We start from the raw sequence: 26,918 nt of genomic DNA, 5'->3' as shown, positions 1-26,918 counted from the left end.
AGATTTGCATCTGTTCAGTACACTCAGTTCTGTCACAGAGTGCCTGCAGAAAGGCTGGAAATGCTCTGTGATACAAGAGCATGCTCTGGATTCTCTGACTGCGCTACAGCAACTATCTGTACACTACCTACCTGTACATAGAAACCACCAAAAAACAGTGTGGCTACTAATAAAGTTTCTATTCTGATCAAGGGCTGGATGTCCCACACAATGGGTTAAGCTTACAGATACAAAGAAACACTTAACTGCATCTCATTTGTAGACCATGTATCACTTCTGTGAAGAACTGGGAGAGCTTTCCTTTGTAGACTTACTAAATTTACCTTTAGGAGACTATTCTATTGTATCACAGAGATTCCAACATGGTCCTTACACAGGGTTTATTACTTCACCTACCTTAGTAAACTCAGCAGGATCAAGCCGCTAACTCAGTCACTGTCCATAATCATCCACAGCGTTTAATGAACACAGGCTCCGGCACAGCTTTGACCCCCTGCCAATTAGCACTCTCCCAGGCAATGCTCAGACTATGGTACAGGGGCAAGCCATGGCTGTTCCAAATAGACAGCACAGATAAAGCCAACCTGTTTGCAGAGTGGACATAAGCCATGCTGTGCCAGTTGCTTTTACGGCCAGAAAGCAAGCTCTTATGCCTCTTATTTACCAGTTCAGGCATAGTCTAATAGTGCAATGGGCTATCAGAACTGTAGCTGCCAGTAAGCCACAGAACTATGGCTTTGCGCGCCACCTGCTATATGGAGTTCATTTTCTTTCATACTGTCCTCTGAGTATTCTGTGGAAGTTTTTGGTACTGTGTATGAACTACATTTGTTTTTCAGGGGGCAAGGCCAAAGAACATAGTCAAAAGATAAGGTATGCAATGGTCCTCAGACAGTTCACATTCAGATGAACTGGATTAGCCTCCAGGAAAGCAGTATCCCACACAGACAAACCTAGTACTGCTCAGTGATCCACACTGCCTTCACCAGCAGGCAAATTTCCTTCTCAGTCTGATAGTTTAAAGGTTTAATCCAGCATGAAAAAATTCTGTTCAATCATAGGCAGAAATTGAGCTCAAACTCAAGTCTTCAATTTGCACTGCTGTACTGAATATTACAGTTTTAACTGTGGAAACACATGGACCATTAAATTCTGGCTTGAGACTTCACCAATACCTGAAGAATGAGTTACAGTTGGTCTGTCAAACTCCAATTTCAGATGCATCTCTGAAAACGCTCTGAGGTTTTGTGAGCTTAAAGAGATTCATCAGTCATGCTTTTAATGCAAGGCTAGTAGCCTACTTTATTTTTCCCTGGGGTACATTAAAAACAAGGCAATAAGATAAACATCTCAGGTGGATGTACAAGTGACAGACAAGAAAAACAATGAAACATAAAATATTTGGACAAGTGCACAATTCAAAGACAAACTTACCAGAAAAGTTACCGAAGTTACCTAAGCATGAAATGTTAATTATTTTTAGTTATTAGTTTCCTTCAACAATGCTAGTATTTCACACTTCATTTTCAAATACTTCTGCTTGGACAAAATAAAATCCTCTTTAAAAATGCCTCATTTCTCCTCCAAGACCTTTATGAGAGTAGGCAGTACAAGCTGCCAGTGTGTTAAAGATCCCTTTTATAATAAAAGCCACTGGTGAGAGGACCCATCTTTTCTTCCAGTTCCTTTAAATATCCAGGTCTTGTTCTGCCATCCAATCAGTCGATGAGCCAACATTGTGGGAAATAAAGTGATTGTTTAAATTCTGCTGTTTTAGTCAAGATTTTAATTAAGTAAACGAATTCCCCAAGAGAAAAGTAAACACAATCCACTTGCCATTCTGTGACAACTGTTCCAAAATTCAGGGATCAACACCCTGCAACAAATGGATATATTCCATTTGTGGAATTCCACCTGAGCTCACACTTCTTTAAGAAGCTAAAAATTAGGACGGCCTCATGCTTGTGGGGCAGGGAGACACTTTATTAGCTGTAAAAAGAGGAAGAAGGGATGAATCAACCCTTCATTCTTGTTCTAATCTTGGCCTGAAACAGAAACAGAGCTAGAGAACTATTCCCAAAGGAAAAAGAAAAAGCAGCACACAATCCTTGGATAAAAATAATCAAACCATAAAACAACTCTCAGACTCTTGAAAATTTTACTTCGAAGCAACGTGGCAAGTTGGTGGGTGTATAATACACTGCACACTTGCATGCAGTTTTGCTACTTTGCCTTCAGCAGCTAAAGGCACCTTTCTAAAATGGTTTCTTCTACAAACATAAAACACAAAAGACGACAAGAGCTCAAAACTGAATGGCACACAACAGGGTGACTAGGCTCAGATGTGATCAGATCTGATGTAACCGGGCAGAATAGTCCGAGTAAAAGATGCTTAGCACAGTCAGTGGGTTTAACTTTCCATGCTCAGCTTTTGCTGCTGCTTAGGTTTCAAAAGCAAAATGCAAAATGGGTGTAAAACACCACCAAATCAGAACAATGTATTACTGTTAAAACAAGTATAAATGACACAAAAAAATGTCTAGATACATTGATTTTATCACTCAGGCAGCACTGCAGCAACATGTACAGACTCCTTCACAACACACAACTTTAAGAACAGACACCGAGGTTACAGAAACACAAGATGATATTCAAAATCCCCAAAATATAAATTACTCACTGTCGCAATGGTTGCCTTTTGAGTCATTGCTCCTTGCCTTTGAGTCATTTTCTTACTTACTCAGATGATCCATATCCATGAGAGTAATGAGCTTGTCCTCATTTGTACACATCAATCTTACAGCCATGCCAGGCATAGCAAGCAGTAAATCATCACAAAACAACTTAACCAAGTTGTACGATATTTTACACAAATAAACTCTTTCAGTGAATTCCATGCAACTTAGTGGCCTTTTAAAGGCAAGAAACAGAATCATAAAACATATGCAGCCTCAGGAGACAGGTAAATGAATATAAAAAGAACAAATGGTTATGCTGTTAAAAAAAAAATTCAGTGACCAAAATTGTAAGTAACTTACTGCTATGACCTGGGGAAACAAACTGGAGTTCCTACTATCAAGATTTTATAAGCTTTCTGCTGGGTGTGTTTAAAAAAAAAAAAAAAAAAAAAGAATACTGAGGTAACCACTGGATTCTAAGTTAAACCTGCATAAAACATGTTTAACATTTAAGAGATGTTTAAAGGAAATTAATAAAGTCATTAAATGAGCAATAAAATAATACATTGGGTAAATACTGCATAGAAGGGAAATTGGTAAAATACCTGGCAACTTGAGAGAAAAGGAAAAGAAATTGTCATCAGGGCCTGTAACAACAGTATCTGAAGTTAGATAGCTGTGTAACAAAAGTAAGTGAAAGTGTTCTCTGGGTAATCAATAGATAGAAATAGGTATGTTTAGACACCAATTTACAGAGCTTAGTGGGATGAAATATCTTTTCTACTCTGTTACTGTAAAGGAAGCCTAAACACTTATCTTAGCCTAGATGCCTAAATTAGATTAAAACTTTAATCCTAAGAGTAACTTAGGGTTGAGTGAACTGAAGAATGAAAGCTGAAGAGATAAGAGTGAATTCTGTCCTTTTAGCATATTCATTTTAGGAGAACAGAAGAACTTCTGAAGATGAGTATTTCTGGAATGAAAGCACCTGTAAGTTTGTTTCCTGTGACAGATTACTGTATATAAGAACAGGAGTTTTCCTTCACTTCTCTGAATTCACGTAAAGTCATTTCTAGTTTAAAAGCTTTAGGTAAATGGGTCTTTGAAAAAAAGTTACAGATCGCCAATTATGAGAGGCTGAATCCACACAAAATGCCTGCAGTTTGCCTATCTTGACCTTCTTATGCTCATCCCTTACTTCAGCTACATCAGCCCCTAGCTGACTTTTCTGATATGTTCCAAATGGGAGATGAGCAAATGACCATTTAAATTACTGCCTTTAAGAAATACCTTGGCTCTTCTAAGAATAAAGTACATGGTTCCAGTGCATAGCAATTACTTCTAAAATATCTCGAAGTTCCCTCAGCAAGAATGTGAAGAGATATTCATCATTATCTATTTTTCTTTGATTCAACTCTAAATGCAACTTTCAAAATAAATCTAAGCTTTCAAAACCCAGAAATTCAGCTGAGCTTACTACAACATTCTACAGTAACCTAAAGAGCAATATTTCCAAATTTCCTCCCTCTGTTTTCTCAAACATTGTTTTGATAAATACCAGCAGCCCTAGTTCCAAGTCCACTACCATACAAAACGAACATTTGGACCTCCCCAGCAATGCATAGCTCTGAACTACACAAATTCTTATTCGACCACAGACTTAGCAGTAGATAGCAAACACAATAATAAAGTCCTGGGATACTTCAGAATCACCTCCATTACAAGCTGCATTCACATGATGTTCATAGGGTTTCAGCAAGGCCAAGCTTGTTTTGCACAACACAATGCAAATATCTCAACTCAGTCCATCTCCCACTTGCTTACCCTGTCACCTTTCATCCTTGACTCCAACTCACAGTTGAAAGCTTTTGCAACTGATGTACAAGAGCCTGCCTTTACCTTCAGCTGTTGCTCTTGTGTGGCTGTCCAGAAATCCGACACATTCTCTACTGTAAAGTGCATAAGCATTTGCTGCACTTCCTCATAATCACCACCAGATAGGGAGAGTGGAGAGTTGGCACACAGTGAACTAGCATTCTCGTAGTTCATTTCATTGCACCACACTCACAAGATGAACACCCAGGAAGCTCAATGCACATGAGCTTTCTCATCTCTACGTCAGTATAGAGCGCTGTGTTAAAAACTCATTCCTACTTTTCCTACTACTTATCAACTATATTGTAAGCATTCTGGTCAAGTGTTATGGGAAAAATTTTTTATCAGTCTTAACATAAATTAAACCTTAAGTATGCTATCCCACCCAGTCTCTTATTACTGAGGCTGAGCCCTACAGGAAAAAATTAAAATGCACCAAACAACTTGTTTTGTAGTCATGTTAACTATTTAACTAACTTTTTTCCACCCAATTCAGAAACATGTCTGAAAAAAAAACAAACAACTTGATATATACTTGTAGCTGAAAAAAAAACCCAACAATTTTGAAAGTGAGTGAACATCTATTCTGTCTATCTAGCAAACTAATTGGTAAAGAACTGGTAATCACCTTGGTAATCACCAAGGTTTTCCTTGGCTATTTATCTTCTTGCACTGAGTTTTTGAAGTAAATAACAATACCTAGCATTGTTTTACTGTTTTAGAAGAGCAGAATTGCCATCTCAAATTTTTGCCTCCACATTTCCACAATGATATTGCTTGAGTTCTTTTAAAAATTATTTTAAAATAGATAGGCATCTTCATTAAATGCAGTATTTTATTCAAATTCACTTCCCACAGTACATGCACTTACTTCTATATTCACCTGTTTCACATCTTTTTCTTTAGAGGAAATTCATCATACTTCTCATCTCATGCATCAGAAAAGCTACGAAGAAAGTAAACTAACACTTCAGATTGGATCAATTTCCTACACTGCTCAGAGAACTCAGTTATCATGTGATACCTCAACATTTTTTTATCGCATATGTAATTTTAAGCCTGTGAGAAATCTTACTGACATCAATGGAACAGCTCAGTCGTGCATTCTTTCTGATTTGGACCTAAGCCTATATGTATATAAGTCACTCACACTTGCAAGTATCCAGTCCTGGATCTTATCTATTCTCTTATCCTTATCTTATCTATTTGGACTATAAACTTTTTCAGACCAAAACATTCTCTTTCGCAGTTTGTACTAAAAATAGCACCTCACTGTTCATGTAACAGTAATAACAAATAAATAAATCATAATCTATTTAATCCCCTTCGTTGTACTGCTCCTGAATTGACCTTTAGGTGTTCTTAACTTCCATGTTCTAATCCTTCCTTACACGAGCAATATTATTTTTTCTCTGCTGTGTTCACCTATCACAACAACAACAAAAAAATTCAGAATGTATTAACAAGAGTCAAAATACTACTTTGACAGATGACAATGTCCACATCAAATATCAACTATGTTCTAGATATGTAATATATACTTATCCAAATAACCAATTTAATATGTGAATGTTTCCCTACCGCATGTAAAAATGTGGCTTGTTCTTTTCATAACTAGCATGTTATATTTTGCTTTGTGTTCCTCCTAATTTAAGCCTTTCTATCCTAAATCAATCATCAGTCATGTCCTCTAGAGTCTCTCGCACACTGAAAAACATATCCATCAATACCAACTGCATGAAATATGATTAAGAGGCTCATTACATGATTCTCCTGAAAAAGTTCTATATAAATTCCCAAAGAAAATGTCACATAACGTCAATCACTGATAACTGAGCCTGCCGTAATTCATCTGCTCAATGAAATCTACCTAAATATTGTTTTTTAAGCATTTGCCATGCAACTAAAATGAATCCTGTAAAATGAAAAGGTCAGCTATCATTCATAGTTTAAGGGAACATATAGTTAAAGAAATGAGAAGAAATAAAAGAAAAACGGAGCAGCAAAATACACAATTTTATGCATAGTACTGATGTCTCGCGTATTACTGCTAGCAAAGCAAATTCCACTGTGGAGGCAGGGGATGGAGATCCATGGGGCGGCAAAGACACAAGGGTTATGGGTGTGTTAGAAACCATGGAAGCACCTCCCAATGGTCACGCAGGAATTAGGGTTTCTCCCCCCAAAAAGGTGGCGGGGTCAATAGCCCAGCTCAAGTGCATCTACACCAATGCACGCAGCATGGGCAACAAACAGGAGGAGCTGGAAGCAATTGTGCAGCAGGAAAACTATGGTATAGTTGCCATCAAGGAAACATGGTGGGATGACTCGCACAACTGGAGTGCTGCAATGGATGGCTATAAACTCTTCAGAAGGGATAGGCAAGGAAGAAGAGGCAGTGGGATAGCCCTGTATGTTAGGGAGTGTTTTGACTGTTTAGAGCTTAATGATGGTGACAATACGGTTGAGTGTTTACGGGTAAGAATCAGGGAGAAGGCCAGAAAGGCAGATATCATGGTGGGAGTCTGTTATAGACCACCCAACCAGGATGAAGAGGCAGACGAAATATTTTATAAGCAGCTGGGAGAAGTCTCACAATCACTAGCCCTTGTTCTTGTGGGGTTCTTCAACTTACCAGATGCCTGTTGGAAATACAATACAGTAGAGAACAAACAGTCTAGGAGGTTCTTGGAGTGTGTGGAAGATAACTTCCTGACACAGCTGGTGAGTGAGCCAACTAGGAAAGGCGCCCCGCTGGACGTGTTACTTGTGAACAGAGAAGGACTTGTGGGTGATGTGATGGTTAGAGGCCATCTTGGGCATAGTGACATGAAATGATAGAGTTTTTGATTCTTGGAGGGGGGTTAACAGAACTGCTACCTTGGACTTCCAGAGGGCAGACTTTGGCCTGTTTAAAAGCCTGGTTGACAGAGTCCTTTGGGAGACAGTCCTGAAGCGCAAAGGAGTCCAGGAAGGCTGGACATTCTTCAAGAAAGAAATATTAAAGGTGCAGGAGCAGACCGTTCCCACACACCAAAAGATGAGCCAGCAGGGAAGAAGACCAGCCTGGCTGAACAGAGAGCTTTGGCTGGAACTCAGGGAAAAAAGGAGAGTTTATGACCTTTGGAAGAAGGGGCAGGCAACTCAGTAGGACTTCAAGGATGTTGTAAGGTTATGCAGGGAGAAAATTAGAAGGGCCAAAGCCCAACTAGAACTTCACCTGGCTACTGCCGTAAAAGACAATTTAAAATGTTTCTATAAATACATCAGTAACAAAAGGAGGGCTAAGGAGTATCTCCATCCTTTACTGGATGCAGGGGGAAACACAGTGACAAAGGATGAGGAAAAGGCTGAGGTACTTAATGCCTTCTTTGCCTCAGTCTTTAATAGGAAGACCAGTTGTTCTTGGGGTACCCAGGTCCCTAAGCTGGAAGACAGGGATGGGGAGCAGAATGAAGCCCCCATAATTCAAGGGGAAATGGTTAGTGACCTGCTACACCACTTAGACACACACAAGTCTATGGGGCTGGATGGGATCCACCCAAGGGTACTGAGGGAGCTGGCGGAAGTGCTCACCAAGCCACTTCCAATCCTTTATCAGCAGTCCTGGCTAACTGGGGAGGTCCCAGTTGACTGGAGGTTAGCAAATGTGACGCCCATCTTCAAGAAGGGCCGGAAGGAGGACCCGGGGAGCTACAGGCCTGTCAGCCTGACCTTGGTGCTGGGGAAGGTCATGGAGCAGATCATCTTGAGCACCATCCTGCGGCACATACAGGACAACCAGGTGATCAGGCCCAGTCAGCATGGGTTTATGAAAGGCAGGTCCTGCTTGACTAACCTGATCTCCTTCTATGGCAAGGTGACCCAACTACTGGATGAGGGAAAGCCTGTGGATGTTGTCTGCCTTCAGTAAAGCCTTTGACACCGTTTCCCACAGCATTCTCCTGGAGAAACTGGCTGCTCATGGCTTGGATGGGCATACTCTTCGCTGGGTAAAAAACTGGCTGGATGGCCAGGCCCAAAGAGCTATGGTGAATGGATTTAAATCCAGTTGGTGGCCAGTCACAAGTGGTGTTCCCCAGGGCTTAGTGTTGAAGACAGTTCTGTTTAATATCTTTATCAATGGTCTGGATGAGGGGATCGAGTGCTCCCTCAGCAAGTTTGCAGACGACACCAAGTTGGGCGGGAGTGTTGATCTGCTTGAGGGTAGGAAGACTCTACAGAGGGATCTGAACAGCCTGGATTGATGGGCCAAGGCCAACTGTATAAGGTTCAACAAGGCTAAGTGTCAGGTCTTGTACTTGGGTCACAAGAACCCCATGCAACGCTACAGGCTTGGGGAAGAGTGGCTGGAAAGCTGCCCAGTGGAAAAGGACCTGGGGGTGCTGCTCGACAGCCGGCTGAACATGAGCCGACAGTGTGCTCAGGTGGCCAGGAAGGCCAGTAGCATCCTGGCCTGTATCAGAAATAGTGTGGCCAGCAGGAGTAGAGAAGTGATCATCCCCTTGTGCTCGGCACTGGTGAGGCTGCATCTCCAATACTGTCTTAGGGTTAGGATCGACATTTGAACCGAAGGACCATACGCTGCCCTCCGGCAGACACCAGGTTCGACCGTTCAAAACATCGAAACCTAAAATATTTTCATTATGATCTTTAATTGCAAAGCAAGTAGATGATACACGCTTCTCACCCAGGAGCCATAAATTAACTTTTGCAGTTTGGCACATAACACTTGCTCCGTTCACTCCAGTGATTTTAACTCTTTGCTGTCCGGGTTGTACACCCAGCTTCTCGGCATCTTGCTGTGTTAATATTGAAATTTGTGCTCCCGTATCTATTAAAAATTTTACCAATTGTTGTCGAGGACCAACTGGAATTAAAATATATTTTGCTTTAATGATGGGTCTAGCCTCATATTCAGAGGAATCTAAGGGGAACAAGGGGTCATCATTTCCCTCATCATAGTCATCAGGATCACCACAAATATCACCATCCAATTCCTCAGGGGATACAATTAATTTCCTAATCTGTACAATGTCAGGGGAATTGAGAGCCCACATAAGCATCATCTCGATCTTTTCTTCCAACTTTTGTGATTTCTCCTTTTCTTCCTGTAACTGTTTTTGCAGCTGCTCGATTTTCAAGGACAGTATTAATTCAGCTTCCTTTCTGCCTTCTATTTCTTCTTTCAGGTCCTGCTCCCTCCTATTGTTATTCTTTCTGTACTGATAAGCAGCTTCCAAACAGGTGCCTAACATTTTGCAAATAATTCCTTTTCCATCTTTTATATAGCCCCTAGCTACTTTTAGTTGTTTTTCCACAGCTTCCCAATCATGCCAATTATTACGAGCCCATTCTTCTGAGAATTTAAGACTGTTCAGTTTTGGGCCCCTCACTACAAGAAGGACATGGAGGTGCTGGAGCGTGTCCAGAGGAGGGCAACGAAGCTGGTGAAGGGCCTGGAGCACAAGTCTTATGAGGAGCGGCTGAGGGAACTGGGACTGTTTAGCCTGGAGAAGAGAAGCCTCAGGGGAGACGTTATTACTCTCTACAACTACCTGAAAGGAGGTTGTAGCAAGGTGGGTGTTGGTCCCTTCTCCCAAGTAACTAGCAATAGGATGAGAGGAAATGGCCTCAAGTTGTGCCAGGGGAGGTTTAGATTGAATATTAGGAAAAACTTCTTCACTGAAAGGGTTGTCAAGCCTTGGAACAGGCTGCCCAGGGAAGTAGTTGAGTCACCATCCCTGGAGGTATTTAAAAGATGTGTAGATGTGGTGCTTAGGGACATGGTTTAGTGGTGGACTTGGCAGTGTTAGGTTAATGGTTGGACTTGATGATCTTAAAGGTCTTTTCCAACCTAAATGATGTTTCTTTTAGTACACCACAGTGTCAGACAGTGATACATGACTACACAGCCCCTAAGAACTTACCAAATCAATGATACATACAATGCACTTGTTGCATTGCACTGTTAATACAATTCTTAGTATCTTTAGAAATAAATAATGAAAATTTAAGTAAAGAGCTACCCTACTGTTTCAAGGACCTAAGGATGTGACATTTTTTCCTGTTTGTATAGTGCACATTTTTTGGGGAGTAACCTAGCAAGAAAAAAGTAATTTTCTTAGTTGTAACAAGGCACAGGGTCTGTACTCCCAATCAAAATAAACAACAATATAAGCATTTGTTGCTAACAAATTACATTCTTGGTTTTGATAGTCAGATTTTAATAGTCAGTGTAACGTGTCTTCCCCAAATTCCTGCTTAGATGCACAAACATAATTTAAGACACAAGGAAAAAGGACAGATTGTAGTATACTACTCCTAAGGAGTTGCTGCATCATCACTAAAAAGACCTATATTCAAAAGTAGTTTAAGTTGTGCTGTAGAAACAAAATAATTCTACAATTTTCATGTGCAACCCCATACCAGAATAAAAAAAAATTAAAGTGAACTACTACAGCTACAGTAACCTTATTAGTTCCAATATTTCAAAATAAATGAGTTGTCATAGGTGGTCCTGAATACCAAAATTATTGTTTTCATTGTGGCAGAAAGCAAGGAAACTGAATTGTAAGGACAGTGCTATGCAAAGCTCTATAGAAATCTGCAGTAATGTACAGTCTGTCCCAACAACAGTCACTCTTAAGCAGGAGTGCCTTTTGGAATATAAAGGGAGTAGCATAACTAAAACCAGATTTTTTTTTCAGCACCTCCAGTCAAGCTCAGAAAAGCATGAGTCACATTTGCAAATTTTGGCTTAAATTGGTTTAACGCTTCCCAGTAAATGCATAAGCCTATTGTTCGTGTCCTTTGGTGATCTTAGCAAGTGATATCAAAAGCAAGCCCAAAATAAAACTGAAATAAAAGTCAGTTAGCTCTTGAACTAGCACTGTAACTACCACAATACATTTCATTCAGGGAGGCAAAGCTTCTTGTGATTTCGTTTTGCAGGAAAACCACGATCAAAACTTTGACACCTTTAAGCAGCTTATTTTTAAAAGCATACTTCATACAGTACCATCAAGACAAGTTTCTCACCTCAGTGCATACCAGCCATAACTAAATAGTTGTACAGCAAGGCTTAATCTAACAGAACTGGAGTAACATAATCTTAGTCATTATTATAACTAGCTTCTTAAGAAGCCATTTATAATGTGATGTAAATGTCATTAGACACCGACATCCAAATGTTCTAACCAATAGTAAACTATGACAGTTATCTTCTATTCTGCAACATAACTGCAAAAGCATACTTGCTATGTGAGAAGCCTAATGTTGAAATTTGAAATGGTTTGTTTTATGAAGGTTTGTACGAGATACCTTTCATATCTAGCCCATTTTATGTGGGTTAGAACTAAATACCCTTCATATCTTTTAAAACAATCCTATTTTCCACTATGATTACAAATCCTGCTTTCCATTAAGAATATAGCATAATTTTGCTAAAGAAGTACCCCTAATTCCCACTAACATATTTATTGTATTATTTTATACAAAGGCCAAAGAATAAAACCAGCTCACTGACCATTTTTCTTTGGTCTTCCACATCCTTTTAATGATAAAACTTACAAAAGTAATGAAACACTAACAATTTGCTAAATAAAAGAAGAATGACTTGACTAACCAAGATTGTGTTAATATTGCAGTCATTTGTCACAGTAGCTTTTATCCTCAGCTGAGCTCTGCCTTCCATCAGCTATGTCCTCTGGAACAAATGCCTCTACAAAATCATGTCTTCATTTTATTTTTAGTCGTCTACATTTGACTGTGCTCATTTATCCTTTGGCTCTTCCTTCATCTCCAACAAACAAACCCCGCCAAACCAACAGACCATGATGATCTCAATTTAATTATGCCCATAAATTCTATAGGCTTGACACCTACCCCTTCTGGGTTGAAATCTAACTCTGGCAAGGTAGATCCTTAAGTGCCAGGTATGACAGCTTATGAAAATGCCGATGGACATTTCATAACATGTCCTAATACTCAGTAATTTTGATTTCAAATGGGCTTTATGTACATTTGTTGCCTACTTGTATAGCTGGTACACTATAACCTTGTAAGGCCAGCCTCTTATTTCATCAGTGGCTGAGAACGCCACATATGTCTACGCAGAAGGTCTGCTAATTTGATTTTTGCACACATATAAATGTAAAATTGTTTTTATACATATAAAAGTAATAGCTGCAGCCTACTGATGAACAGGATGTTATGCTGGGCTCTAACCATTACTTTTCCACAAAGTAGATTCACAAAAAGCTTTTGACAAAGGCCTTCAAAGGCCTTGAATGCAAACTAGGCAAGCGAGAAAAGAGGAGAGATCTTTGCCTGGATAAGTAAGTGACTGAAGATATAAAACAGTGAACAAGAAAAGAGCAAGCCAGTTTTCACAGGGAGTGATGATTCCAGTGGAGCATCTCAGTTTGAGCTGTTCAGAGAAGATCTAGACAAAGGTGAGAGCAGGGTGGCTAGAAAGTCCACTGAGACAAAGCTATTCAAGTTAGTAAGGACATGGGCAAAATGTGATAAACTGTAAAAGGACTGTATGAGATGAGTGGTTGGCTTATAAAATGGCAACTATAAAATTAGCATATGAGAATTTAATGATAAAGTCTTCCCAGTGCTCATCAATAGTAAAAAAAAAAAAGAGTAATCGAAACTTAGAAATCGTTATGCAAGAGAGAACAAAACAGAAATCAAACCTATGCCTATGCAGTAATCTATGCTTTGCCTACTGCTGCACGCAATTCTCTTACCCTCATCTCGCAAAAGATATACTAGAGCTGTAAAAACTTCAGAGAAGTCATCAAGAATATGCAACAGCTTCCATTTGAGTAGCACCTGAGTAAGTCAGAAGTCTCCAACCTGGAAAAGAGATGATTGAGTGCCATGAGAAGAATACCTAGGAACTGATGGTTTGATGTCTTTTCCAATAGAACTAGAAGGAATCAAGTGAAACTGGCGGAAATTAGCTTCAGAACAAACAAAAATTAGTTCTTCACACAAGTGGGCCACCTTGTTAGAGAACACAGTGGATGAGAAATCTTCCACAGGCTCAATAGGAAAGAGGATAAAAGCTTGGATGAGAGACCTATTTAGGATTGCTGAACAGACAGTAATCACACCCTGCTCAGGAAATGCCCATGAGCTGAAAACAGCTGAGGAATTCTCAGGGATACATCACATACACTTAGCCTGCTTTTACTCTTTTTCTCGAGGTATCACAAACAGCTACTGCTAAAGCAGCTAGCCAATGATCCAACACAGTGTGGCCATTCTTACGTTCTCACCCAATGCTGTTAAGGGCATCTCCCTCTTTTGAGGCACTACCTATTAAGTAGGAGATAAGGAGGCAGTTTAATTAATTCAGCACTTGCACATTAGGTCATCCAGGAAGAGTGGATTAGGACTTAGAGAGGTTTTAGATATCGAAGTTTGAAAAGAGGTTGACTTAGGCAGATTAACTCCTGCTGAAGATAAGCAACCAGCAGCATTTTACAAAGATGTTCAGGACAGTCAAATGTAGAGGTTCCACTGCTTAAATCCAACCTTTTAATAGATGAAGGACTACAATGATGTGAATGCAACTAGCCAATATCACATTTCTGTCTACTAAAATGAAGTTGTTAACAGGGTGTAAAAAACCAGCACTATTGAAAATGAAGCAATTGAAGAATTAGAAAGATAAAGAAAGATATTTCCTCTAAGACTTCCAACGAGCATGTTGTGCAACACAAAAGGCAAAAGTATGTGCATTGTGATGGGCTTCTTATACAAATGAAGAGGAATGCAAGAAACCCTGAGGCAGCATCCAAAAGCAAAACAGCTATTTCAATAGTGTTAAAACTTCCTAACACGGTGTTAGGGTTGTGTTTTTAGCAGTCTTGCCTCTTTCTTTGGATACTTCTCATGCTATTGAAATGGTACGTGGGTCCTACTCACTGAAGCTAAAAGTGACACGCTGCCCAAATAATTCACTCAGGTGGTTGGAGCAGAAGGTGTTTTCAGCTTCACTACACCCACAGAATAATAGCTTTAATTTCTCCTGAGGTTGTGTAGGAAGATACTGATGGAGACTGCGAAATACAGAATAGTGTCTACTGCATCCAACAATGTTCTAAAATATAAGACTTCTTCACCAGACTATATAGAAGAAAACAGGTGTGAAACACTTCTCTACCACAGGTCTGCTCCACTTAGCGACACAGAAATCGCAGCTGAGCCCAGCCCAGCTTCAGAACTCTTGCTATAGCAGCACTGCAAAATTGAACTGAGGTAGTCTGGAGCAAGCAAAGAAGATGGCAAAGAAAATTGGCAATTACAGCAACACAGCTGCAATGACTCCTTTCTGTCCTGCTTTTAAACTGAGAAAATGCATCAATTGAATAGTAACCAAACACCACATATTGTTATAACACTAATTTAATTAGAGAGAATGAGCGACAGCCTCCTATGACCTATTTCACTGACTGCAGAGTTGATTCTGCTATACTTACTCATGGTGCATTTACTAAACACGTAGGTACTTCAAAAAAGAAAAAGAAAAAAAATAATCAAGAGGATAACTGAGAGTATAAGACACCATATTGTCTACCATCCAGCAGTGGCAGAATTGCAATTAATTCATTTACATACTATGAGAATTGCAACAGAAACATATTTACTCTGACAGCATAACAACTGCTGGGAATTTGAAAACAGAATTCAGAAAAGAGAAGAGTCTTGTAAATGTTTTTGATAGCACCCACGTAGCTAAGCTGTGGGAATTCTGTCTGCAGCAAAGGAAAATTACCTCAGACTCTCACAGAATAAAAAAACATTAATTGTAAAGATAAGGATGAACAAATTAAAATAACCCAGATACACTCCCTTACTTTGTCCACTTTGAAAGAATATTAAATATTTATTTATAAAGCTTTAAAAAATTTGCAAACCATTTTTGTGTATACTTCAGAAGTAAAAAAGTCTGTTCAGATAAATATTAGAAAGGCTTTTATACAAGCCACCTCACAATTGCCCATGCTACATTACTGCCAACAATTTGATTAAACTTAGTAAAACTACTGACAATGCCTATATCAAACAATATTTTAAGAAATGAAGGAATGTCCTGTCAGCTGTAACTGGATTACTGAATAATTAGTAACAAAACTCTAATTAGTATTTAAACCTTTAATTATGCTAGAAGGACAATTTAAAAAAAAAAAAAAATTATTTTTTCCAGGCCTCCTCTTATTTTAGGCAAGTTTTTTTCCCAATGAGAAGCAAGCAGCACTGAGTTCTCATTTCTTTAACAGGCGGTGTGTAAGTGAACATGTTCACAACACCAGACACTATGAATCTTCAAATATCTTCTGCATTGTTGGCATCACCCAGAACCATGTGCATTGGGCCACATGTAGCTGATTTCACATGCAGAAGAATTAAAATATAGTGCTAAACAGTTAGACAGCATGCTGAAATAGTCCTTAGATTTCTTACAGCATCACTGTATGGTAGTGAACACTACGAGGTCAAAAATTGCAAGCCTGGAACCACTACTAAGATTATATTCCTTCCCAGGTTTGCAGTTAGTATTCTTACACAGGAAGAATGCATTAAAAAAAAAAACCCAAAAGAGATCAAAAAGAGAGTTAAGAAGGGGAGAAAATAGTTTTATCTCAGTATTAAGCATATTTAAAAGAGACATCTTTATCAAAGTTCTTAGACAAGAAAACTGCTGGTGTGACAGTAAATGAGAATACTATATCATGTTCTGAAGTTTTGTAGGGTGACTGGGAACTGCTTCTGAGTTAGGGTATTGATAATGGAGAATGGCACAGGACAATATGAATTAGTACAGCAAAGACAAGAAATGAATTGGTCAAAAGTCCTGAGTCTTCTGAAACTGTGGGGAAGAATGTTAAGAGTAAGAAGATGGCAAAGATGTATAAGTAAATGAGAGATACCACTCAGCTGTGATATTACTAGTTGTGCATAAATCATGATGGCAGCAGAAAGATTGCTTGGTATTTCATGGAAAATGTTTCAATTTTCATAAAAGTTATCATCAGTGAGAGCACAGATAAGAAGACAAGGATGCAAGGAATCGTAACAGGGTGCACGGTTTGCCACCTCTGGGATATTCATCTGACATCTCTACAATTGTACATCTGCATCCTGTAGTTTATCTGTTGTATGTGGATCAGTGCATCATGGATGTGCCAGATTTCCAAACAAACAGTAGTTCTGTAGTATGGTTACATGGGAAAGCTGCTGAAGCTTGTAAATAATTAATTAAGATACCCTGGGAATTGTTATAACATGATATTCTGATAAATTGATTTTTAGAATAGGAAAGGAATGGATGGTCATGAACCAGTGGGCATGAACTTGAGATAAATGAAGTGTCTTTCAAACTGTAAAAACTGTGCCAAGTTCCTCAAAGATCATGTCCTAAGTTAACCTATCCTAATTATAATATGAAAACCACACCTCCACTGCGGAAATCTCCCCCTACCACATTAATACCCCTACTCAGTGAGCATGTGTAGTTAAGGTTGAGAATGACAAAGCAAAATGGTAATGAGAAAATTGTAATAACCAAGCTGTTTGTAGAAGGGACGGTAGTTAGCCGGTTTTAAGATATAAATAAGGACTTGTTTTGTATTTTGGTGTGCTAGCTTTGTGGAGTTACCACTTAGCACCCATCTCTGCACAGACATGAAATAAATATCTCGGCTCTGTGTGTGAGATTGCCTTATGGCACCCCGGGTAACAAACCCTGTTTGAGGGACAACAGTTCCACCTATGGTCCTTCTCTAGCGCCAAGCCATACATGGCTAGGTATGACTGCTTCTGAACAACTAACAGACTAGCTTTCTAACTTGAGCGCTAAAGGAGGATTTTTGTACTAAGAGTCAGGTTCACAAATAGGCTTGCTTTCCGTGGCCCTCTTGAATCCTTGCAAGCAGTACACAGATTTTCCCAAGTCCATTATGATAGTCTGCATAGTTTGGATGCAACACATACTATTCCTATAGTACTCTCCTACTACACTTAAAAGAACATTGGACTTCAGCCTGTACTGTCCCAAACAAGTGTGTACTAGATATGTGTTCAGGACTTGGTGAAAAATAGCGTTGGCTCAGAATCTACCAGATTTTTGCACTTCCCGAGTCCTTGGTCGATCCTGAAAGGGTAGGTTTCACAAAAAAAATATGCATGGGGAAAGGGGAGACATGGTCATTTCAGCCACAGATCGTATCCATACCACATCAGTTTACACCTACATTTTTAGTACCTTAACACAAAAGCAGAGCTTCAGTTTAACTAAAATGTTCTAGGAATACTGTCTTTATTGTTTTAGTTCCACTGTGAATCATAGAACAGTTGAGGTTGGAAGGGACCCTGGAGGTCATCTTGTCCAATCCCCTACTCAGGCAGAGCCAGTTGCCCAGGACTGTGTCTAGATGGCTTCTTAATATCTCTGTGGATGGAGACTTATCTTAAAGGTCTTTTCCAACCTAAATGATTCTATGATTCCACAACCTCCCTGGGCAACCTGTGCCAGTGCTCAGTTACCGTCAGGGGAAAAAAGTGTTTCCTGACATTCAGAGGAAACCTCCAGTGTTTCCAGTTTTGCCCATTGTCCCCTGTCCTGTCACTGGGCACCACTGAAAAGAGCCTGGCTCTGTCCTCTACACACCCTCCCTTCAGGTATTTGTATACAGTGATAAGATCCCCCTGAGCCTTCTCTGTTCCAGGCTAAGGAGTTCCAGCTCTCTCAGCCTTTCCTCACAGAAGAGAAGCTCCAGTCCCTTCATCATCTTTGTGGCCCTTTGCTGGACTCTATCCAATATGTCCATGTCTCTCTTGTACTGAGGAGTCCAATAAAGGGCAACTATGGGTTATTAACATATTCTAGTGGCGATCAACTATACGTATTACATAATGAAAAGCTATAAACAAACGTTTCAGTAGTATTAATTAGGATAACATTGTTTGATTTACAATAATTAATTATTTTCTTTTGGAGGCTTTTCCTCCATAGTAGACTTCTGTTGCCTTTATATTTACAAATTATATTTGGCAAATATGCCAAATTGCATTTGGCACTGCCTTACTTGCCCAAGTTGCTCAGAACTCAACAAAACCAAAATCCATTCCAAACATCGATTTACATTTGTGAATTCTACTTACAATAGCTTATATACAAGACAGAGATGCAATTGAACAACAGAGCCAACCAGTTCCCTCAATCGAAGCAGAATCTGTTGTTCAATTGCATTTCCTTCTTTTTGTTATCTTGTTCACAAAGATTGGTCCAACTTAGAACTTCAAGTTTCAAATTCATTAAAACACTGCTTTTGGGTGCAAGTTGCAGGTAGACAACAGGCATATGGGAATTCACTTCAAGTTACCTGCTAGGTAATTATTACAAGCAGGTAATATCCTTATGAAGGGTATACTTTGAATGATTTCAGTTAAAGAATCTGCAGTAATTATAAAAAACAAACAAACAAACAAAAACCCATCTACAGCATTTAACAAGAGCAATGATTCTATATGTTTGGGAAAAATGAAAAAAAGCATTAGTTTAGAAACAATGTTAGATGATGCAGTGTATCTATGTGACTGAGATCTACCAAAGCTGTGTTAGGCAATTAACACGGACGAAATAGTTTAGTTTCTCCAATATATCATAATTTCCAACTGAAAAAATGAAATTAAAATAATCCCCGGAAAAAGTTTAGACGTGTAAGAAGAGGAAGTATTTCTAAACCTACACAGAAAGCTAAAAGTGAGGGTAAGAGCCTCTTTTGGCACAAAAGCCTCAGTAATGACTAGATGTTAGTAGAACAATAGAGTTGATTTGGTCCAATGGGAAGAGTTAACATTTTAAAATGTTACTGATTTCTAAGTAGCATCACTTCCAGGGTACAATAGCAAGGAAAATACTGTTTATTTGGTACGCGCACATCAATACTAAAATACTGAAAAACAAAATCACATTATACCGCAAAAGCAGCAGGTAATTCTGATTTCTCAGAACTAGGTCCTCCGACCTATCCTTAAGATGTGTTAGGGAGAGCCTCTTCCCCTTTATGATTCATGTAACAAGACCTCAAAAGCTGTTTGCATCATAGAGTCTTTCATACCTCAGGGATTTGTTTATTAAAATTAATTCTCTAACCTTATCGAGAAACAATGCAATATATTGCAAAATACAGACAATCAGCAATGTTGTGTACACAGAAAGAAATTATCTATTGACTGACAGGGAGGAAAGACAGCACAGAAAAACCCTGAAAATAAACTGCTTAAGAATCAACTGTGACAGTTATAAGTACAAAGTCTGTATGTAAAATTAATATCTACCAGTTCATTTCAGAGAAGAAAGATTCTTTTAAGAATTGAACATGCTCATTGTGGAAAAAATTAGAATATTATTGACATTTTAAAATCTATTCTAGTTAATTGATATACTTTTGTTCATCCAGATTACATGGAAAATCTGCACCTTTTTGAGAAAGATCAAAGTCCTGTGACTATGAACCCACTCAAATGAAAAATAAGGAAGAAGAAAGGAGGAGTTCTGACTGGAAAACCAATGCATTTTGTACAAGAAAACCTTGAGGTTATATAATCACCTGCCAACACTGTAAATGCCTACTAATGAAGTCATGCAGTAACATTTCATTTTGCTCCCAGAGGGGAAAAAAGAAAAAGAATCTTTTAATTGGAAATCACTTAGCTTGCTAAAGCTATCACAATGCACACGTACTCACTTACTCAACTGCCTTGTCTCACTGCAATAGACTGAGACAAATAGCAAATTACAGCATGTCATATGGAAAAGTTTGCCCAAAATGCTGTTTGTTGCTTAAAAAAGAATTCATAAAAATACATATGTTTACTATTCTTTATACGAGTCTTTGAGGGTATGGAGCTGACTACTGTATTCCTTAGTTCATTTTGAAAGAAGAGGTCCTTCAGGAGATGCTGAACAGAAAAATTGAAACCCGTAATTTTCAAGTGTCAAATCTTGCAATTTAACACTGTACTTTTAATGCAGTCTTTCTACACAATTTCCTAAGGGCTTTTTTTCTTAAAATAAAAACCACAACATTTTGGAGTACAAATGTAACAAACTCCCAAATCGGGCGCTATGCTTAGGATTTAAATTCCACTCTTTCAACACAGCTGGAACTACAAGACTAACTATACCAACTGGAAGAAGGGATGGCAAGCTGTTACCCTAGAAGCCTGGCCCTTTGTATTTTGCTGATGCTCAGGTCTCTGGCTTGTCTTAGAAAAGCAACTTAAGATTTTACTCCAGACTACAACCTCAAAGAAAAATTGATAAGGCAACATCTGTTTGACCTTCTCCACTATTCCACATACAATGGCTCCAATTCCCTCAGTCTGTAATTATCCTTCAAAAGCATTAACAAACTTTTCTTTGCAGTAAAAGAAAGAAATAAGTGGCAATTTGAAAAAAATATGCTGCTCAGCTTACTTGTTATTCTCATCAAGAAAACACCACAAGTTCAGAAGTAGCTCCATCCAAATCAAAGTAGACACAGAACATGCAGAAAACCATAAAAGGGCTCTGTAGAAAGCAAATATCCAGTCTCTTGTACAAGCTGTTTTACAAGAGTGGCAAAAAAGAGAAAACAAACAGAAAAAATAATGCTGATTCATTCTGATAGAGCCCTGTGTAGAACTGAACATATTTTTTGAGTAATCTGTGAGATCTTAAGAATTGAACAACAGCCTCTCCAGATAGAGCTGAAGGAAGGATGGTATATTAATCAAATCTATAAGCCATAGAAACCAGAAGCTACGGTAGGCAAGTTCTTTGTGTCACACTGATGTATAGTGGTGTCATCTCAGTTTTATTCAAGGCAACTCCAACATCTGATGTTCCCAGAATCCTGTCCACTGCAGTTCTGTGCTTATATGGAAAAAAGATCTCACAAAAATTAGTGAAAGGTAAGTTTCCCATGGCAATGGCTTCTTCAGGGTTAGAAAATCTGCAAGGTTCTTCCAAGAATTTCTCCAAGAAAATCCAGAAAAAAAAAAAAGGGTAGAAATAATCTTAGGTAATTTTAACAGCTAAATTGGAAGTATGTGAGTCTAGTCTTTATGACCAGTTGAGACAGATCTGGCACTTCCAGATGGTGATTCATTTCATTCTAAATAAATCTTTTATCCCCCTTTGTCATCCTCTGGAAATGCCCATTTCTTTTCACTGACTCTGAATGAAGATTGGTCTCATTCTCCTAAATCTTAGAAAATGAATATTCGGGTAGCTCAAATTAGGCAAAACCCCCTAGATATAAAAACATTAATAATCTCTGTTTAAATACAAAACATTATTGCTTTTTAATCAATCCTTGCTTTTTTCTAAATTATTAGGATCAGGAACATAGTATATAGTAACTGTTTTGCCATCTTCCTACATAACATAAATCTCATTCTACAATTTTCTAACAAAGCTTTTTGTCCATTGATAGAAGAAACTGTTTGGCTGATTTCAGAAAGCACAAGTTCCATATCTATAGCTGATACTTAAAGTCTGAAGAATATGTCCTATCAAATTATAAAAATTTTGAGGCAGATCAAATTACTAAATGCTGCACAGATCATTCTCTCAATAGCAATTAGGAATTTGATCTATCATAAAACTGGTTTTTTTCTTTTCCATAGGGCATTAAGATTTTAATTTGCAATAACTGTTCAGCAAATACCAAGTAACTCAACTGGAAATAACAAGGTGAGTCACAGTGCCCCAAATGTCAAGGTCAATTGATAAGTGACCAAAGTAGAAGCTGTTTCTACCACACTGCTTGAACACTGGTACAGCTGCCCACTCTATGATGTTTCTATGCACAAGGTACGATGAGCTCTGGAAGGAATGTATGTCACAGGTGCAGAGGAATGATATGGCACCCTTATTAAAATATTTCAATCAAACCAGAACAGCAGTCCTGTAGTATATCTATCATCAACAAGTATATATCAACTTGCTAGAGCTAGAGATCTCCAAAATCCCTCTCTGTGCACTGGGGTAAAAGGAAAAAAGTGGTAAGCGATCTGTGTTACAGCAGGCCAGGGCACCATGACAGAGCAATATTAGCAGCTATGGCAGTACAGAGTTTGCAGTAGCAGAACACATAAGCATGCAGACAAGCTCAAAAAATGAGCGATCAATTGGCTCAACATCATCACAGTGAAAGTAACAGTTAACAATGTTTCTTAAATACACAGAATAAATTAAGTCTCAATTCTAACCAAAAGAGAGTTGACAAGAAGATAAAAATTCTGCTCAGGTGATTAAGGATATAGAACAGTTGTCATACACTGTATTACTATTGTAACAAAACATAAAAGTCACCATAAAGAAGTTCGTAGCACTACAATTACAGTGTAGGCAAAATATTAAACAAACTTACTTTGTTAGAGAAAGCAGTAAATTAATTTCAGCTTTAGTCTCTGAATAACAACAGGATGACTCACACCTAAAAACACCAGTCAACTAAAAAGCTATAGGCAGTCCAACATTTTGAACAGGTACATTATAATGAAGCTTAGTAGAATTGTTTCATATGAAGAATGCTCTTCCTATTAGAAAACTCAATTTTTCAGTTACTGCAATTTTAGCACCTGGGTTCAATTTTCCATGCTGAGTATCTGAATTAGATTTCCCAGGGAATATTTTACCCTTTACATTTCAGAAACATTTGTTTCTGAAAATAAGTTTTATTACGCTTAAAAAAATTGCTATGGCCTCCTTTTTGAGAGTAACCATTTACATCCCTACAAAAATCCACTCTCAGGCTGACTTAAATTGCATTTATTAATATTTAAATTTCATCTCCCCATCCTTCCATGCTCTAATCACAACTATCTCAAATGTCTGGGTTCTAAAAAAAAAAAAAAATCTTCCACTTTCTGACTTTACTGGGGCATAAGATTCATAGAAGATGTGTACTGCCTATCTCTATTGAGGGGGGGCGGGGAAGGAAGACTAATCATAAATAATGATAAAGAACTTACATTATGTTCTTAACATTTCTTTCCTATGACATATATGTGGATATTTAAAGTTGTATACTCTACTAAATATGCAATAATCGTGAATTTTCTATAGGTTCAAATTTAAAGCTTGTTCAGTATGATATCTATAATCATCCCTGCCTCCCTCGGGGTAATTTTTAATATTATTATATAAAAATTAAAAAATCTTTGGACTTACTCGGAAGTAGTCACTGCAGGCTGCCAGGACTGCTTTATGTGCGTGGAATTTCTGCTCTTCAGCAATAAGGGTGATATCACAAAGTATGCCATCACTTCTTTGTTGGTTCAGGGCCGCCAGGACAGCATCATTATGGGAACTGGACTGACAAAGCCTCTGACCTGTCAGCATTTCCTGAACGCTGAGAGGGGAAAGGGGAAAGATTTTGTCAAAAAAATGTAGGAAACAAGCAGATTCTGTCAGAAATATAGAAGAACTTTTTCTAAGACGAGATTGTTTGATAGTTCTTGGAAAGAAAAAAAAGTCATGAACCCTGTCAGGCAAAAATCTTTATACGGTATAGACATCACAAGAAAAGCTCAGTATAATGAAGTATTATGAAACCTGATTATATACTTGAATTTAAAAACCTCAACTGTTCTGATTTTCATTTGCTGCACTGGAAGTCAGCTGGACTCATAGGTTTAATTCAGAATCATTTTAGAATTAAGTGAGAAGAATAAAGGACGTAGGCCAATGGAGCAACAGAAAACTAAGTGGCTCAAACTGATGTGTTAGTGGAAAGGAGTATGTATCTATCTATGTAACTAGCCCTACTAAAAAGAATGAAGACTCATGGTCTCAGGTGGCTGTTTAAGTCTGATACCGCATTACTGAATGTTTTCAAATAATTTCAGATCATTCACATTTATGAACTGTTGTGGGGTTTTTTTGTTTATTTCATATTGGGGGGGGAGGATGTTTGCTTGTTTTTAAAATGCTGAGGCCTTCCACCACCTCCGAGTATCTCTTTGTATGAATACAAGATTTCCACGTCATCCAGCCTAGGATTGTCTGATTGCAGCTTCCTTTTCTACAGCAGAAGGAAGAGACAATATAACTGTCGATGCAAACAGAAACAAATCAAACAAATCTGCAAATCCTCTTTGGCACAAAACAAAGCAGTTTATTTGAAATCTGTGAGACTATACCAATTCATATTGCCTGAGAATCTAGGTCTTTATAGAAGGTGAGTTATAGAGAGTCATTCGTGAGTAAATCAAAGTGAAGGTATAAATTTTTTTTTGATTAAGGGGTAAATAAGCTATTGTCTTTCCACTACAATCATGTAATTCACTCCATACACATGCTATGCAGCACCTGTGTGGCTGCTATATTCTCCTTTCCCATCAACACACACTCTGTACTGCCTATCCCACTGCTGCACCCTGGGCATCTGTAAACTAATGCAGACCTGCCTTGCAGTCTGTTTGCTCTAATCTAACCTAATCTTTTAAAAAGATAAGAACTAAGACATTACTTCCAGAAGAAGGATGGCCAAAGTGGAATATACAGGAATAACCTGTATCTGAATTTCACCCCCTCTCTAATAATTTAGGTTTCACACATGGACATACCCTACATAGTTTCAAAATGATTCATTCAAATGATGCTTTTTCCTTCAGCTGTTCTGCTTGTGGAACCCCACGGATATTCTAAATGACAATTATCAAGAAATGTAACTTGTTAAAATACAAGGGAATTATTTCTAACAATTATTTCCCTTCTGTAATTTCTATAGCAAAGTGACTAAATCAAACTAGAGCAAGTCTAATAAGCTAATTACATCTAGAAATGGTTTCTCTTTATTTCTGTTTTTATTAGTCTCTCCCCCAATGTTGTGAACCAAGACCTTCATTCCTCTTGCTTTTTTCACAATCATCCAGAGGTGAAAGTCCTTTTCCACAAGAAAAGGACTATTTCATTCAATAGAAAACAGATCAGAGGGACAAGGCACAAAGGTAATTTTTATGAGGAAATCTTATATATATAAAATCAAGCATCTGTGGTTTTAAATTGAGCTCTATCATAATCCTTTTCTCAATTCAATTACCAAAGTGAAAATCAATTACCTGTAACCATTGGGTTAACAACATATGAAGAATGTATACACATGCAAGGCAATTTAACTGGAATTTGTGAATGAAAAAGCACTGATTCATTAAACATAACATGGTCACTTTGTAGTGACATTGTCCGTTGATAAACTCAACAGCAAATGCAAGGAATTCCTGATTCTCTTCTGCTGCAGAAGCATGGCAGGGAAAGGGGAACAGAACTGGAATGATAACAATGTCCCAGTAATATCAGGTAGATCTCTGAGCTCCCAGATCAGCCCATGAGTGTCAACTACTCTGTAAAACAGAACAACTACCAGCATATCAGACTAGTGCAAGGTTCTGCAGAAAAGCAACTAGATTAGTAAATTCTGCTGAGTGTTCTGCTTGAAAGTGCTCCCAGAAACTAATTAAATTACAAAGATCAAAGTCTCTGATGAGACAATGGACAATACAAATAAATGAGAAAGGATAGACTGGCAAGTACATATAGATGATTAAGACTCTATAAGAAGGAAAGAGGCAGAATGGGAGATTCTGGAAGGCAGGAAAATGAGTTGAGAGAACGCTTTGAAGTAATTTCAAAGAACTGGAAGAGCAATATATGTCCTGAATAGTCGAACACTATACACACCAAAAATGATCACCAGCCACCAATTGAGATGCATGAATGTAAAATGCCAGTTGCTTCCACAATCAAAAATTCCGCATATAGACAAAGGCATAAAAAAGATAACATATGAAGAGACTGTGGGTCCCAAATCAATCCCAGGTACGCTTCTCTTTGCTAGAGATAAGTGGCAACAAGAATGTAGTATTTCGCAGATTATAACATGGATATGTATTTGACAATGTGAATCCCTACCTAATGAACAAAAATATTAGTTTCACTGTTCTACTCTCAGTTAACTGATGCTTTGGTAAACATCATCCTAAATGTGAATGACTTCCTACACGCTACCAAATACTATACCTCAGGCACCTCTCAGATGGCATCTTTCAGTTTTGCTCTTCTGAATATCAAAGTTTATAATCCTGTAGGGAAAGCAGCAAGCATTCCAGCTAAAAAGAGAGAAAGGAGAGGAACATTAAAATTCAAAGCATACACAGCCTCAGCCTTAAAGATCAATACTTTCAGGATGTGTAATTCAAAAGCAACTTTCTTCAATCCTTCTACTGCAGAAAGACATACCATATAGATTAGATGCATGTGAAATTTTATTGGCTAGATTGAGTACAGTC

At 38.3% G+C, this 26,918-nt stretch overlaps 1 protein-coding gene across 7 annotated transcripts in view; it reads right to left on the bottom strand.

Moving 5' to 3' along the window:
- The window catches only part of KLHL32 (kelch like family member 32), a 102,771-nt gene extending 76,099 nt beyond the window's left edge, over positions 1-26,672 (bottom strand). For all 7 annotated transcript variants that reach the window (XM_075148056.1, XM_075148060.1, XM_075148057.1 and 4 more), the window contains exons 1-2: positions 26,650-26,672; positions 23,800-23,980 (exon numbers count right to left, since the gene is read on the bottom strand). In XM_075148056.1, the coding sequence (XP_075004157.1) occupies positions 23,800-23,980; positions 26,650-26,672 (204 nt within the window). The remainder of the gene's footprint in view (positions 1-23,799; positions 23,981-26,649) is intronic.
- Between the last annotated feature and the right edge of the window lie 246 nt (positions 26,673-26,918).

This window comes from Calonectris borealis, chromosome 3 (assembly GCF_964195595.1).
Source record: "Calonectris borealis chromosome 3, bCalBor7.hap1.2, whole genome shotgun sequence".
NCBI lineage: Eukaryota > Metazoa > Chordata > Aves > Procellariiformes > Procellariidae > Calonectris > Calonectris borealis.
The sequence above is the reverse complement of the archived record's forward strand: the minus strand, read 5'-3'. Positions and strand labels throughout refer to the sequence as shown.